The sequence below is a fragment of the Lipotes vexillifer genome, unplaced genomic scaffold (assembly GCF_000442215.2).
Source record: "Lipotes vexillifer unplaced genomic scaffold, Lipotes_vexillifer_v1.1 scaffold12, whole genome shotgun sequence".
NCBI classification, from domain to species: Eukaryota; Metazoa; Chordata; class Mammalia; order Artiodactyla; family Lipotidae; genus Lipotes; species Lipotes vexillifer.
The window spans coordinates 1104408-1120350 of NW_006796716.1; the positions used below are offsets into that span (position 1 = coordinate 1104408).

At 44.7% G+C, this 15943-nt stretch overlaps 1 protein-coding gene across 1 annotated transcript in view; it reads right to left on the reverse strand.

Moving 5' to 3' along the window:
• RCC1L (RCC1 like) overlaps positions 1–8680 on the reverse strand; it is a 32627-nt gene extending 23947 nt beyond the window's left edge. Inside the window, exon 1 of the mRNA XM_007468755.1 lies at positions 8228–8680. Coding sequence (XP_007468817.1) covers positions 8228–8542 — 315 coding nt within the window. The 5' untranslated portion in view covers positions 8543–8680. The remainder of the gene's footprint in view (positions 1–8227) is intronic.
• Between the last annotated feature and the right edge of the window lie 7263 nt (positions 8681–15943).

Below are 15943 nucleotides of genomic sequence, written 5' to 3' on the forward strand. Positions count from 1 at the left end.
AGCAGGAAACAAACAAGGAAGATCCACAACTCAGCGAGCCTGAGGTTGCAATCCTGACTAGGGTAAGAGGAGAGGCAGACCAGCCAGAAATTTAATGGGAAGATCCTAGAAATGAGAGAGCCATGGAAGGCTCTCCACACAAGCATGGCTGACTGGGAAACTGCACAAAAAAGCTCCCAGCAGAAAGAAAAGCTAAGGCAGACTTGAGATCAGGCTGAACTTTCAATGTGGTCCCCAAACCACACACAGAATCAAAAGTGAAGGAGAGAAAACATATAAGCTCAAGGTGTCTGAGCACAGCATCTGCCCAACTCACTGGCTGACCACAAAGGTATGCAGATAAGGGGCAACCCTGAAGAAGCCTGGCTAAAAAAAAAAAAAAAAGGCAGTGCGGGGAGGGGAAGGGAGCTAGGACAGGGAACAAAACAAAAACCCCAAGCAAAGGCACTGGTGTCAGTGGCCACGCAAAGCAGGGGAGACTGACTCCCTAAATTACAGAAAAGTTACCCCACCTCCAAAAAAAACAAAAACAAAGAACTCAAGGAAGATAATATCAGAATCCAAAGTTGTTAAATCCAAGAGCCCAGTTTTCAATAAACAAGTACAAGACATGCAAAGAAAAAAGAAAGTGTGACCTATATTGAGGGAGGAAAGCAGCCAAGAGAAACTAAATAGACCAAGAGGTTGGATTTGTGAACTATTGTTTGAACTATCATTCAAAGAATATTTTAAAATCATATTTAAAGAACTAAAGAAAAATATGACAACAATGGCCCAACAAATATGGAATCTGAATACAGAAATAAAAACATTAAAAGCCTAAATGGAAATTCTAGGGTTGTAAAGTATAATAACCAAATTTTAAAATTCACTATATAGGCTCAACAGCACATTTGAGATGGCAGAAGAAAGAATCAGTTAAGTTGAAAAAAATATCAATAGAAATTATTCATTCTGAAGAACGGGAAAAAAAAGAAACATTGGGAAAAAAAAAGAACAGTGCCTCAGAGATCTGAAACATAACATCAAGTATATCAACACCTACATAACAAGAGTTCCAGAAGGGCAAGAGAGAAAGAAAGAAGCAGAAAAAAATACTCAAGTAATGGCAGAAAACTTACCAAATTTTATTAAAAAGCCCACAAGTCTCACAGATTAAACTTGCTCAACAAATCACAGTTAAACTTTTGAAATACAAAGAGAAAATTTTGAAAGCATCAAAAGAAAATGGATTCATCAAGTACAAGGGAAGAACAATAAGATTAACAGTTAACTTCTCATTAGAAACAATGGAGACCAGAGTAGAAGGACACACTCAAAGTGCTGAAGGACAAAAACTGTCAACCAAGAATTCTATATCCAGCAAAACTATCGTTTAAAAAAAATATGCAGATGAAATAAAGACATTCCAAAGACTGAGAGAATTCACTGCTAGCTGACCTGCTTTAAGAAGTACTAAGAGGGCTTCCCTGGTGGCGCAGTGGTTAAGAATCCCCCTGCCAATGCAGGGGGCACGGGTTTGAGCCCTGGTCTGGGAAGATCCCACATGCCGCAGCGCAACTAAGACCGTGAGCCACAACTACTGAGCCCATGTGCCACAACTACTGAGCCTGCACTCTAGAGCCCGTGCTCCACAACAAGAGAAGCCACCTCAATGAGAAGCCCGCGCACGGCAGCGAAGAGCAGCCCCCGCTCTCCGCAACTAGAGAAAGCCCGCGCACAGCAACGAAGACCCAATACAGCCAAAAATAAATAAATAAGATAAATAAATTAAAAAAAAAAAAAAAAACAGAAGTACTAAGAAATTCTTCTGGCTAAAAGGAAATGACAGCAGATTGTAATTAAAAGTCACAAGAAATGAAGAACATCAGTGGAAATAATTATAAAGATAAATATAAAACACTGCATAGGCCTTCCCTGGTGGCGCAGTGGTTGAGAGTCTGCCTGCTAATGCAGGAGACACGGGTTCGTGCCCTAGTCCGGGAAGATCCCACATGCCACGGAGCAGCTGGGCCCGTGATACATGGCCGCTGAGCCTGTGCGTCCAGAGCCTGTGCTCCGCAACAGGAGAGGCCACAACAGTGAGAGGCCCGTGTACCGCAAAAAAAAAAAGAAAACTGCATAAAATAATAATTATAAAATTGTATTGTTGGGCTTAAAATGTATAAAGGTGTAATATATATCACAATAACCACACAAAGGAGAGAAGAGGAAATGGGGCTATGTTGCAACAAAGTTGCTATAGTCTTTCAGAATTAGGTCACTATTAACCTAAAATAGATTATGATAAATTATATATTATAATCCCAAGACCAACCACTAAAAAAACAAAAACTCAAATAACATATTAAAACACCTGACAAAGGAATTTAAAAGGTCCAACAGAAAAATACCTATTTAACACAAAAGAAGGCAGCAAAGGAAAAACCGACAAACAAAAAAGACATACAAAAACAAATAGCGAAATGGCAGATGCAATCCAACCATGTTAGTAATTACATTAAAAGGACATGGTGCTTCCCTGGTGGCGCAGTGGTTAAGAATCCGCCTGCCAATGCAGGGGACACGGGTTTGAGCCCTGGTCCGGGAAGATCCCACTTGCCGTGGAGCAACTAAGCCCGTGCGCCACAACTACTGAGCCTGCGCTCTAGAGCCCTCGAGCCACAACTACTGAAGCCCATGCGCCTAGAGCCTGTGCTCCGCAACAAGAGAAGCCACCGCAATGAGAAGCCTGCGCACCGCAATGAAGAGTAGCCCCGACTCACTGCAACTAGAGAAAGCCCGCGCGCAGCAACAAAGACCCAACAGCCAAAAATAAAAAATTAATTAATTAATTTTAAAAAAGGGGGGGCTTCCCTGGTGGCGCAGTGGTTGAGAGTCCGCCTGCCGATGCAGGGGATACGGGTTCGTGCCCCGGTCTGGGAGGATCCCACATGCCGTGGAGCGGCTGGGCCCGTGAGCCATGGCCGTTGAGCCTGCTCGTCCGGAGCCTGTGCTCCGCAATGGGAGAGGCCGCAGCAGTGAGAGGCCCACATACAGCAAAAAAAAAAAAAAAAAAAAAAAAAGGACATGGATTGACAATCAAAAAATAGGCAGAAGCCCTAAACAGACATTTCTCCAAAGAAGACATACAGATGGCCAATGAGCACATGAAAAGATGCTCATCATCGCTAATTATTAGAGAAATGCAAATTTAAACTATTGATACAATGAGGTCACACTGGTCAGAATGGCTATCCTTAAAGAGTCTACAAATAATAAATGTTGGAGAGGGTGTGGCGAAAAGGGAACCCTCTTATACTGTTGGTGGGAATGTAAATTGGTGCAGCCATCATGGAAAACAGTATGAAGGTTCCTCAAAAAAAACTAAAAATAGAGTTGCCATATGATCCAGCAATCCCACTCCTGGGCATATACCTAGACAAAACTATAATTTGAAAAGATACATGCACCCCTATGTTCACAGCAGCACTATTCACAATAGCCAAGACATGGAAACAACCTAAATGTCCATGGACAAATGAATGGATAAAGAAGATGTGGCAAATATACACAAAGGAATATTCTCAACTATAAAAAAAGAGTGAAATAATGCCATTTGCAGCAACATGGATGGACCTTGAGATTATCATACTAAGCAAAGTAAGTCAGAAAGAGAAAGACAAATACCATATCACTTATATATGAACTCTAAAATATGACACAAATGAACTTATCTAGGAAAAAGAAACAGACTCACAGACATAGAGAACAGATTTGTTGTTGCCAGTTGGGGGGTTGGGGAGGGAAGGATTGGGAGTTTAGGATTAGTAAATGCAAACTAGTATATACAGGATGAATAAACAACAAGGTCCTACTGTATAGCACAAGGAACTATCTTCAATATCCTGTGATAAACCATAATGGAAAAAAATATGAAAAAGAATATAGGGACTTCCCTGGTGGCACAGTGGTTAAGAATCCGCCTGCCCATGCTGGGGACATGGGTTCGAGCCCTGGTCCAGGAAGATCCCACATGCCACAGAGCAACTAAACCCATGCGCCACAACTACTGAGCCTGCGCTCTGTAGCCCGCGAGCCAAAACTACTGAAGCCTGCGGGCCTAGAACCCGTGCTCCACAACAAGAGAAGCCACCGCAGTGAGAAGCCTGCGCACCAGGACGAAGAGCAGCCCCTGCTTGACACTAGAGAAAGCCTGCACGCAGCAACGAAGACAAACAACACAGTCAAAAATAAACAAAATAAATAAATTTATTTTTTTTTAAAAAGGATATATATGTATAACTGAGCCACTTTGTGCTGTACAGCAGTAATTAACACAACATTGTAAATCTACTATACTTCAATTAAAAAAAAAAGGACATGGATTTAGGGACATCAGTGAAAATGGTGGAGCAATAAGAACACTGACTAACATTCTCAGAAACAATTCTTTCAGAACTCTGGAAATTAACCAAGGACTTAAAGCAATCTGGGGAATGTTTACTTAAGAAAAGCAGCTGAATCTCAGAACAGCAAGCTTTGCAGCATTTTAACTTGACCTATTCCCATCCACCTCTTCTCAGCTCCTGAAAACCAACAGCTCACAATTATAGTGAAAACCAGCAGTCTGGAAGCCATTGGAGGAGGCAAAATGGGATTGGAGAAATTTCAAAGCCCCATTCCTAGGGAATTCTCATTTGATCTATCTAGTGGTTCCCTGTAAGACCCCAAGCACAAGGCTCTATTTTTCTGATCTGACCCAGATATCATCCAGGGTAAACAGCCTTTTCCCCAGGTATGTTTGTTGAAAACTGCCAGAGACCAATGATGAACACTGCAGCTGCCTAGATACTGGTGGATAACAGATGGAGCAAACAACAGGTTAACCAAGAAGCTATCAACCAACTTGACCTTGACATCTATAGAACACTCCACCCAAACAACAACAGAATACACATACTTTTCAAACACACATGGAACATTCTCCAGGAGAGACCATATGCTAGGCTATAAAACAAAGTCACAATACATTTAAAGGGACTGAAATTAAAGTATGTTCTGTAACCACAACAGAATTAAATTGGATATCAATGAATAAAGAAATTAGGGAAAACAAATATTTGGAAATTAAACACTTCCAAATAACTCATGGGTCAAAGAAGTAATCACATAGGAAATCGAAAAATAAGGTGAATAAAGATCAAAATACAACATAACAGAATTTATGGGCTGCAGCTAAACAGTGTTTAAAGAAAAAATTATAGCTATAAACACCTACATTACAAAAGAAGAAAGACCTAACAATAGCCTAACCTTCCAGCAAAAGAAACTAGAAAAGAAAAGCAAACTAAACCCAAAGCAAGCAGAGGAATAAAATTATAAAAATTCAACTGGAAATCAATGAAACAGAAAACAGGAAAACAATACCAAAAAATGAATTAAACTAAATGTTGGTTCTTTCAAAAGATTAACAAAGCTGACAAATCTTTAGCTAGACTGACCAAGGTAAAAAGAGAGAAAATATAAATTACCAAAATCAGCAATCAAAGAGGGGACATCACCAACCTGCCAACCCTACAGAAATTTAGATTATAAGCGAATATTATCAACAGCTTATGCCAAAGAATTAGACAACTGGCACAAAACAGACAAATTCTCAGAAAGACACAAAGTACCAAAGCTGACTCAAGAAGAAATTAAAAAATTTAATATACCTGTAACGTTTTTAAATATTGAATTAGTAATAAAAACAAAAACTCTTCCTATAAAGAAAAGCCCAGGTCCAGATGACTTACTTCACTGGTGAACTCTACCAAACATTAAAACAAGAAATAATACCAATTCTTTACAAACCTTTCCAGAAACTCATTTTATGAGGCCAGTAATACCGATACCATAAGCAGACAAGGAGGACATCACAAGAAAAAAACAACAAAAAAGTCCTTAACAAAATATTAGCAACCAAATCCAGCAATGTACAAAAGGGATTATTCACCATAATCGAGTGGAATTTATCCTAGGAATGCAAGGCTGGTTTAATATCCAAATATCAGTTAATGTAATATATCCAATTAACAGAATAAAAGACAAAAAAATACATGATCACAGAAACAGACATAGAAAAACTGTTTGACAAAAATCTAATCCCTAGTCATGATTTTTTTAAAAAAGAAAAACTCTGAACAAAGCAGGACAAAAAGGGAACTTCCTCAACTTGACAAAAGGCATCTATGAAAAACTTATAGCTAATGTCATAATTACAGACAAAAGACTGCATACTATCTCCCTAATATCAGCAACAGGCAAGGATGTCACTTCAACCCACTGCTACACTGAAGGTTCTATCCAATGCAGTCAGACAAGAAAAAGAAATCAAAAGTCTCAAATTGGAAATGAAGATGTAAAACTGTCTTTATTCACAGACAACCAGACATATGATCCTGTACGTATAAAACCCTAAGGAATACACGAAAATCTATATAACTAATAAGCAAGTTCAGTAAAGTCACAAAATATTAAGTCAATATACAAAAACCAATTGTATTACTGTGTAAAAGCAATTAACACTCCAAAAATGAACTTAAGAATACAATTCTATTCAAAAGAATATCAAAAAGAAAAAAACACTTAGGAATAAATTTAACAAAAGACGTGCAAGACTTGTATACTGAAAACTACAAAAACATAGTTGAAAGAAATTAAAGACCCAAGTAAATGGGGAGACATTTCATGTTTATAGATTGAAAGACTCAAAATTACTTAGATGGCATTTGTGCCCAAATTGATCTACAGATTCAGTGTAATCACTACCAAAATCCCAGCAGGTAGTTTTGCAGAAATTGACAAGCTAATACTAAAATTTGTATGGAAAAGCAAAAGACCCAGAAGAGCCAAAACTTAACATCTCCCAATTTAAAAACCAATTATAAAGCTACAGTAATCAGGAGGATAAACATACAGATCAATGGAACAGAACTGAGAGTTCAGAAATAAAGCCTTACATTTACCATCAACCGATTTTCACAAAGATGCCAAGACTACTCAATAAAAAAAGAATAGTGTTTTCAACTAGTGACAGGACAATTGGATAGCCACATCCAAAAAGCCCCTTACCCCACACCATACACAAAAATCAATTCAAATGACTGTCTCATAGACATAAATATAAGAACTCAAACTATGAAGTTCCCAGACAAAAACAGAGGAAAGTTATCTTTGTGATCTTGGGTTAGGCAAAGATTTCTTAGATATACCAAAAGTACAATCCACAGCAGAAAAACTGCTCAACTGAACTTCATTAAAATTAAAACCTTTTTCTCTCCAAATGACACTATTAAAAAAATAAAAAGAAAATCCATGGACTGGCAGAGAACATTTGCACATATCATATATGTGATAAAGTACCTATATCCAAAATACATAAATAACTCTCACAACTCACTATTAAGAAGTCAAACCCAACTTTCATTCCTCTGGAGCTTAAATTCCCTGGCTCTCTCGATCTCCCCTTTTAGGGCAAAAGATAATTTGTTATCCTTGACAGAGAAGTCAGAAGCCAAACTGGTCAAATCTGCTTCTTTTTCACCACCCACCAAGACGTCCACAACCACGCCAAGCAAGAACCTATCCTAAACATCCGTTTTTGCTTTTCTGGACGTTAGCTGCCGAGATAAGCCGCCCTCCGGTAGCTGTTCTTTGCTGCATCTTTTCAAATCTGAGTCAACTCAGGGGACTCCTGTGCAACCATTCCACTGTGTTTAGACCTTTCATCTTTCCTCTCATTCCTGTTACTGCTCCAGTTAACATTTCCTTTCCGAACTGTTCACCGACCCCAGCCGGCCCACGCTTTCTCTGACCTTTTGAAGTCGGCTTTCCTAACAGCAGAACTTCTGGGGTCTGATTGGCCCGAAGGCGAATCCCAAAGTACGAACACCTGCCAGCTGGGGGGCCGTGGGCCTGTCTCCGAGCCTCCCTTTCCTCCCCGTAACTGTGGCAACAACCCCAACACCCGAATGACGCTAGCCGGGCACAACACCTGGCACGTTTCGGCCACTCGGTACATGCTGGCAGCGCCCTAACGCACTCCCCTCCGGCAGCCCGCTCGAGGGTCGTGCTCTCTTAAGTTTCTCTTAAGTTTGGTCACCCAGCGTCGCCAACCTCTCCGAGAGGGCCGAGTGCCTCGAGAGGCGCGGCCGAGACCGGAGGCCAGCACGGAGGGAGGAAGGGAGGAAGCCGAAGTCCTCACCTTTTGGTCCAGCTCCAGGCGGTAGGGCACGGCCTGGATCCTGCGGCGCGGCCGCGAGCCGGCGCGGGGCTGGGGTCCGGAGCCGGGCAGCACGAAGGTGGGCACGCCCAGCGCCCCGGAGAAGCTGAAGCCCCACACGAAAATGCGGTCGGCGCGGGTCGCGCGCTTGCCCACGTACTGGAACACGGGCGCGTCCGCCTCGGCCTCCGCCGTCTCGCGCCGGCTCCGCGAGCGCCCGGCCGCCGTCCAGTGTCCGCGCCACGGCCCCGGCCCGCTCAGCCGGCGCCCCAGCCGAGCCCCCGCCGCCAGCGCCATCCTCCGCAACACGCCTCAGCCGTTCTTGGGCGCCGCCATATTGGCGACCTTTGACCTCCCCCGGCGGAAGAGCCTGCGGCCACGTTTACTATTGGCTGAAAGCAAAGGCCTTGAGGGCAGCCAACGGCTCAGGGAGGCTGGAGGGCTGGGCTGGACTGGGCGGAGCCTGGTATCTACCATTCCTGAGTGACTCGACCTAGAGGACCCGGCCCGGCCCTACCGACTTAGTGCGCGACCTTTCTCCGAGCTCCGGTAGCCGGTCTGAACTCACTCGCCTTCCCGCAGAGCGCGTGTTTGCTGAGCACCTTCCCGGCTCTGGTGGGCGCTCTCATTTTGCAAAGGCCCTTTGCTTTTTGGTAATCAGCAGGAGTAAAATTTAAGAGGTTGCCCACTCTGCGCGACTCCAGCGTAGTGCTCGCCCCTATCCTCTGTCCCTCGACACTTTTTACCTGGCCCTGTTGCCTCTGTTCCCGCTCCCACGCCGCTCAGTCGGCGCTCCAGCCACAGAGAGCTCCCTGCTGTCTTCGACAGTGCATCCTCCTCCCAGCCTCACCTCGCCCCTGAGCCCATCACTCCACTTAAGGCAGGTGGCTCTACTTGTAATTTCTGAATCCCAGGGATGTTTCAGGCCTTCCTTTGCACACAGCGCCTTGAATGCCCTTCCGACTGCCCTCTTCTCCCTGCAGGTGTCTAGCAAACTCCTACTCGCCTTCTAACATCCAGCTGGAGCACCTCCTTTGAAGTTCCACGAAGGCAAGAACTTCATTCAGATTGTCCTCACCAGTTTTGTACTAGAGTTTAGCATGCAGCCAGGAACAAGGCATGCCCTCATGAATGATTTGCGAGTCTGGGGACCTGGGTTCCTGTCCTGGCTCTGCTACTGACTTGTCCCGTGATGTTGGGAAGTTGTCTCCCTTCTCTGGATCTCACCTTTAAAATGAGGAGATATTAAAAAAAGATCAATACATGAAAGGAATTTTTGAACTTCATGGCCTGTAGGATCTCTTGCAGCCCATTATGATCTATGACAGTCATTCCCGAATATTAGTCCCAAATGCTGAGAGCAAACTGTCTCTTTTTCCCTCCTCTTGCTTTTCTCTCCTCTTTATATGCTCGATAACTGTATCAACTTTAATAATGTAATAGCCAGTATTTTGCCGGCAAAAGTGAGGTTATTTAGGAATAAGAAGAGAAACTGCAAATTGAGAAGTACAAACCATGACAGACCACAGGCAAATCCGGAGAACGAAAGGGAACTTGCTTTTATATGGAAAAGTGGGTAATTGGGAGGGGCTGTGATAACCAAAGAGTCCACTGGAGGAAGCTGGGTGTCCAAAGTATAGTGGCTTCTCATTGGTTGGGTAGAGGCATCTTCCTGTCCCAGATGTGGGCATTTGTCTCTTCCTGTTTGGAGTAATTGAAGATGCATGGTGGGGCATAAGAGCTCCCCCTACAGTCCTGTCCTGACTCCAATTTTAGCCGAGGTTCTTTAATTCCGCAAGGCCTTCGTGGGATTAGATAGGCAAGGATTTTATTAGGGAAAATATCTCTGTAAGAGAAAAAGGGGAGGGAGGTGCTCAGAAAGCTGGGAGAGCCATCAGGCCACGATACAAATCTGACTAAATGAGGGAGAGGGACTTCCCTGTTGGCGCAATGGTTAAGAATCCGCCTGCCAATGCAGAAGACACAGGTTCGATCCCCGGTCCAGGAAGATCCCACATGCCGCAGAGCAACTAAGCCCCTGTGCCACAACTACTGAGCCTGCGCTCTAGAGCCGGCAAGCCACAACTACTGAGCCCATGCATGGAGAGCCCGTGCTCTGCAACAAGAGAAGCCACCACAATGAGACGCCTGCGCACCGCAACGATGAGTAGCCCCTGCTGGCCACAGCCTGTGCGCAGCAACGAACACCCAATACAGCCAAAAATAAATAAATAGATAAATTTATAAATAAATAAATGAGGGAGAGGAAGAGGGAAGCCTGGGTAAAAGTGTCCTATGGCTGCTGTACAGTCTAAGGAAGACTTGGTAAGGTCACTGGGGAGTGCTGGAGCCCAAGATGACCATCAGAGGAATCCATGCCTCCCAGGATCTGGTCTGCCCCAGTGTCTCTTCCTGCCTCATTCAGTCACTGGGAGCAGTGCAAGGGAAGCATGACCTCACTGCAAACAGAGGATAGATTTCACAGCTTTGGTTAATTACATTCACTGTAGTTGGAGGCCTTGAGGAGCAGTCTCACAGCTACCACATCGTATCAGTCAGTTTTCCCCCATCACCCTCTATAAAACAGCCCCACAGAAGGGTAAAACATCAGCCAAATTTCACCACAGAACAGTAAAAACATGTTTCACAGGATGACTACAAAGCACATTCCAGGACAACAAAGTAATTTGAACTGGTCTTGATAGTACAACAAAACTAGATTCCTTCCAGGTGTGGAATTAATTCAAGAAACTCAGCTAAAATTGGAATCGGGACAGGCCTGTAGGGAGAGCGCTGGTGCCCCACCATGCATCTTCAATTACTCCAAACTGGAGGAGACAAATGCCTACATCTGGGACCGGAAAGTGCCGCTACTTTAGCAGCCCAACCAGTGGTGACAACCACCGGCAGCCAGCTCCTGCCGCAGGCGGTGGCGAGCAGCACAGAGCGGACCACAGCTTATTCCCCCAGCAGCCCCCTCGGGCACTGTCATAGCTAAGTGCCTCCTATGAAGCACCTCCCCATGGAAGACCTTCCTTGGTCCCCAAGAGAGTGGATTTCTGTAAAGTTCCAGAGTGCACATTTCCTGTGACCTCTGCTAGCAGGAAAGGTAGCTACCTCTCAGTGAGACCCCTACCATTCAGTGAGCCATGGATGAGCCTTTCCCAACGAGGTGGGTCTCAGCTCTGGGGGGTGGCCTCTTTCTGGGGTAGCCTGGCTCAGCCCTAGTGGCAGGGGCTCCTCCCTCCGTCTAACATTCCTGTATTCTTTAGAGTTCTCTTTACTTCATACCAGCCAAGCCCTTGTTATCATTAATAATTCTTCATATTAAACCTTCTCTGTTCAAATCACAAGGTGGTTTCTGTCTCCTCACTGGACTTTGATACACCAACTAACAAGCCACTAATTTCACTAAACCCATTTCTAACATTCATTAAGCTAATCAGCAACCCCTCCAGTGTTGATGGAAAGCGAGCTGCCTGGAGGGTCCTGGGAGCTGCCTCTGGTGCGTGGCTACTGCGATTAAATGCTAACTGACCACACCGGGAGTGTGTCTGGGAGCCCCCCCCCCCCACACACACACACACACGCACGGAGGGGAGGGTGGTTAGAGCTGAGTGAGGCGGTGGACAGAGGTAGGAGACGAGGTTGGAAGGATGGAGGAAGAAGGGCAGCAGATCACCTTTGGCCTTTGGGCCATGGTAAAGTTTGGGGCTTTTACCTCAATTTGTGACTCTATAGATATGTATGGGAGCAGGTGCATCCAGGGTCCTCAGTCACCCCTCTGGTCCTTAGTCTGACGTCTCTGACATGGGAGGATGAGCAGTTCCACGCAAGCTTTGACTCTCTTCAAGCTTCTTGTCCCATGTGCATGCCAGGCATTTTTAAATTTCTACCAAAAACTCCACAGATGCCTCAGACACAGAAAGGAGCTCACAGGGCCCATACACACATGCAATCTGGAAAAGAGGGGGAATTAACATCCTAGAGGCAAACTTCAACCAATGGGCTTAGAAGCCAAGGGATAAATGCCACCACTGAGGTGCATTCGGGGAGGCCCTCTGCGCACTTCTCAGGATCCTGGCAGAATGAGGACCCCGCTGACCACAGCGGCAGCCTCAATGGTGACCCTTACGTCTGCTTTTCCTGCATGACTCTTGCCACTCCCTCTCTCCTTCCCTACGATCGCCTCCCAAGTAAACCACCAGGGAGCAAGTCTTTATGTAAGGCTGTTTGGGGAAGGACACAAGCTAAAACAATTGGCACCTGAAGTGGGGTGGTGATAACCCCTGGCTTGCTGTAGCATCATGATTACTAAGGCTCTTTTTACTTGAGATGGAGGGATGAGGTGCAGGTAGACTCAGAGCATTTGGTTAAGCTGTATCTCTATGATACGAATAGTATGGGGGTAATAGTAAGTTTGTGGAGTTAGCTGGCTTTGTTAACTGTGTAGGAAGCCTTGAAGAAAGAATGACAGGTTTAGATCAGCCAGCTATTCACTTGGGGCATGCTGAGAAAACCAACAGGCCTCCATGATGCTGTTTAAAAAGACTTTCATCTCCTGAAGCCAAAAAGGAACCAGAGGCCTGGGATTTCAGGGTGACAGAGCTGCAGAGGAGGCCAGATGTACAGCCTTGGCAGGTCTCCTAGGCTGAAGTCAAACCGTGACAGCAAAGGTGTGGGAACTTGAGATTGGGATGGGGCACCGGGACCGTGCACCTGAGAATATTACAACACAGACGCCGCCCCCACTCTAATTTCCAGTCCAGCAGAAACGGCCCCCTCTCCCTTGATATAGGGGAGCAGCCTCCCCTCGCCTAGATACCATGCTAAGACTCCAGCTAAGTAGATGCCTCACGAGATGACACTTATCCTCCTCAAGGTGCAACCCACTTCACCTCATTGCTGCCAGACTGATATTCAGTCAGGTCTCAGCAGAACCTGAGTGAGGAAGAGCAGTCCCTATTGTAAGAGGAAACAGCTGACTCACTGACAGAATTGCAGCACTGGGCTCAGCAGGACTAGGGAATACGTGTGGGTGCATGTGTACCTTTAGGGTGTTGGACCAGAAGCGCAGAATAAAAGAATGGATGGAGAGAGTTTATTGACACAGAGCCAGCTCCTTCAGGATTTAACATCCTGGCAAGGAGCCAATTCTAATGCTGCTGGGATGGCTCTGTGAAGTTTACATATGACAACAGTATCAATAAATGAGGTGGAGATGCTGGAACTCCCTGAAAGAGAAAAGAGTCGAAAGGCTCGGGGAGGTGGGAATGTTAAAGCGGATTAATCCACCCTGTGAGTGTCCAGAGGACTCTTCCGTCACTAAGGCAATAAAAGATGTCCTGGTGAGGAAGCTCTAGCATCTTTGAGAAGCTCGGAGTGCCTAGGCTAGGGTGACAGTAGCAGATGGTGCTCTAAAACTAGACTCCCAAAGATGATGGTAGGTTCCAGAGCATCAGAGCCAGGCGGCTGGACTTTGCCATCAGAAGCAAGGTGGATGGACTTGGTAGAACAAGAGGCAAGGGCAGAATGGCAACTGTAGTGTCTGGCACCGGTGATCTGTGGCGGGGCTATCTGACCACGGTATTCCAAGGGATAAGATGGAAGCACAGAGAGCTAGGGTGCTTTCTTGCCTTGTATAACTGGAAAAAAATCTGGTGAGCAGAAGGCTGACATTGGTTAGTACAATGAAAATCAATCTCTCACCCGGTCTTAGGATCTAACCCAGTTCTCAGACCACAGTCCAGCAATTATAGAGGAGGCTGGCTCCACTTGAGGAAGGACCCTGCAGAGCCACTACAGCAGCATCAATAAATATTCTCTTTATCATTTCCCAAAGGCACCTGTGGTTACTTACCAGAGTTATCATCCACTGGAGAAATGAGAATCAGATCTCCCAAGAGCTGGATAGAGGGTCTGAGCTGACACTGACACCATAGGACCTGAAACACCAACAAGGCCCCAGTTAGAGTGAGGGCACCTGGAGCCAGGTACAAGTATGTCCCACAGGGGGTCAAATGTGTCCACACACCCACCCTGTGGCTATTTCCCTGGTTCCCAGTTACACAGTTGGGACAGACATTCTTAGCAGCTCACATTGGTTCCCTCACCCTGTCTTGACCAGGAAGTATTAAAGGAGAAGACATACTGCATCCCAGGTGGAATTGCAGACTTGAGCACCAACTTCTAAGACGTGAAGGACTCAGAAGTGGTGGTTCCCATCACGTCTCCATTTAGTTCACATGTTTGACTCCTGCAAACACCAGATGGGTTATGGAAGACAACTGTAAGTGCTAAGTGCTTAGTCCAGTCATAGCTGCTGAGTCGTGGGTAGTATTTTACTGGAACAGATCAATATGGTTTCTGAACTTCCCAGGGGATACTGATCTGGTGAATGGGTTCTTTTCAATCCCAGTGGTAAAGGGGATCAAAGGCAGTTTGCCTCTATATGGAAAGGACAATACTACTCATTAACTCTCCCTGCTCTCACTCCTGATACCTCCAAAATTAAGGTTCTGTGTACAAGACTTTGTCTCCAGCTCTGCTTTTACTGATAAAGCTGAGACATATACCGATAAAGGAGAATCATGTAAATATTATTGTATGAGGGTTCTCCAGAGAAATAGAACCAATAGGAAAATAGGAAACTCCTTATCTGCCATCTGCAAGCTGGAGACTCAGAAAACCTGCTGGTGTAGTTCCGGTCAGAGCCCAAAGGCCTGAGAACCAGAGCAACAGTGGCGTTAAGTCCCAGTTCAAGGGCAGGGCAAGACGGATGTCCCGGGGCAAACAGGCAGAGAGAAAGAGAAAGAGAACATTCAATCTTCCTCTACCTTTTTGTCCTATTGGGGTCCTCCATGGGCTGGATGAAGCCCACAGACATTGGGCAGGGCCATTTTCTGTACTCAGGCCACCAATACAAATGCTCATCTCTTTTAGAAACATCATCACAGGCACACTCAGAAATGATGTTTAACCACCTCTGTTTATTAATATAGTTATAATATACTTATATATGTATGAAATGCATATAAATTTTCAACTGTTCTTTCATAAGCAGGACTGTCCTATTATCTAGTGTATGGCCTCTCTGATTTTTTGGTTTTAAATATCTGTTCTTTTACAAAACTGCCAATGCTGGTATTTAGTAGGCTTTTTAAAAATCTTTACCTGCCAGAATTAAAAAATTGATACTCCTATATGGGTTTCTTGAATTTCTAGAACATTTTTCTTTTAAGGGATATCTGAAAGCACTATTGGTTTGAGATTTAGAAACAAAAGGGCACAGTAAGAAACTCTGCAAATGTGAACCATAGCCACTGGGTGGCGATGCTTGCCCATCAATTTTGTGGCTCACACTAATGGAGAAACAGGATAAAACAGCCTAAAAGCCAGGTTTGGCAAAAGGAGACCTGGATTTACAGTCACAACTGGGCTTTTATATTTTACTATCAAAGCCTGGTTGATTTTATATACTGGCTGTATGCTGGCAAGTACTTACATTTTTGTCCACATTGCTATTCAGGAAAGATGGTTCTACAGCAAAATACCAGCTACCCCAAAGTATTAAAATGTCTGTGAACTGTTAGCCAAACTAAATCTTCCCCCAACCCATAAGGACATTTTCCTGTAGACGTTCTAATTTCTTTGTTACTTGGGGTAGCTGATATGACAGTCCCTAGTTTAGGAAAGAGT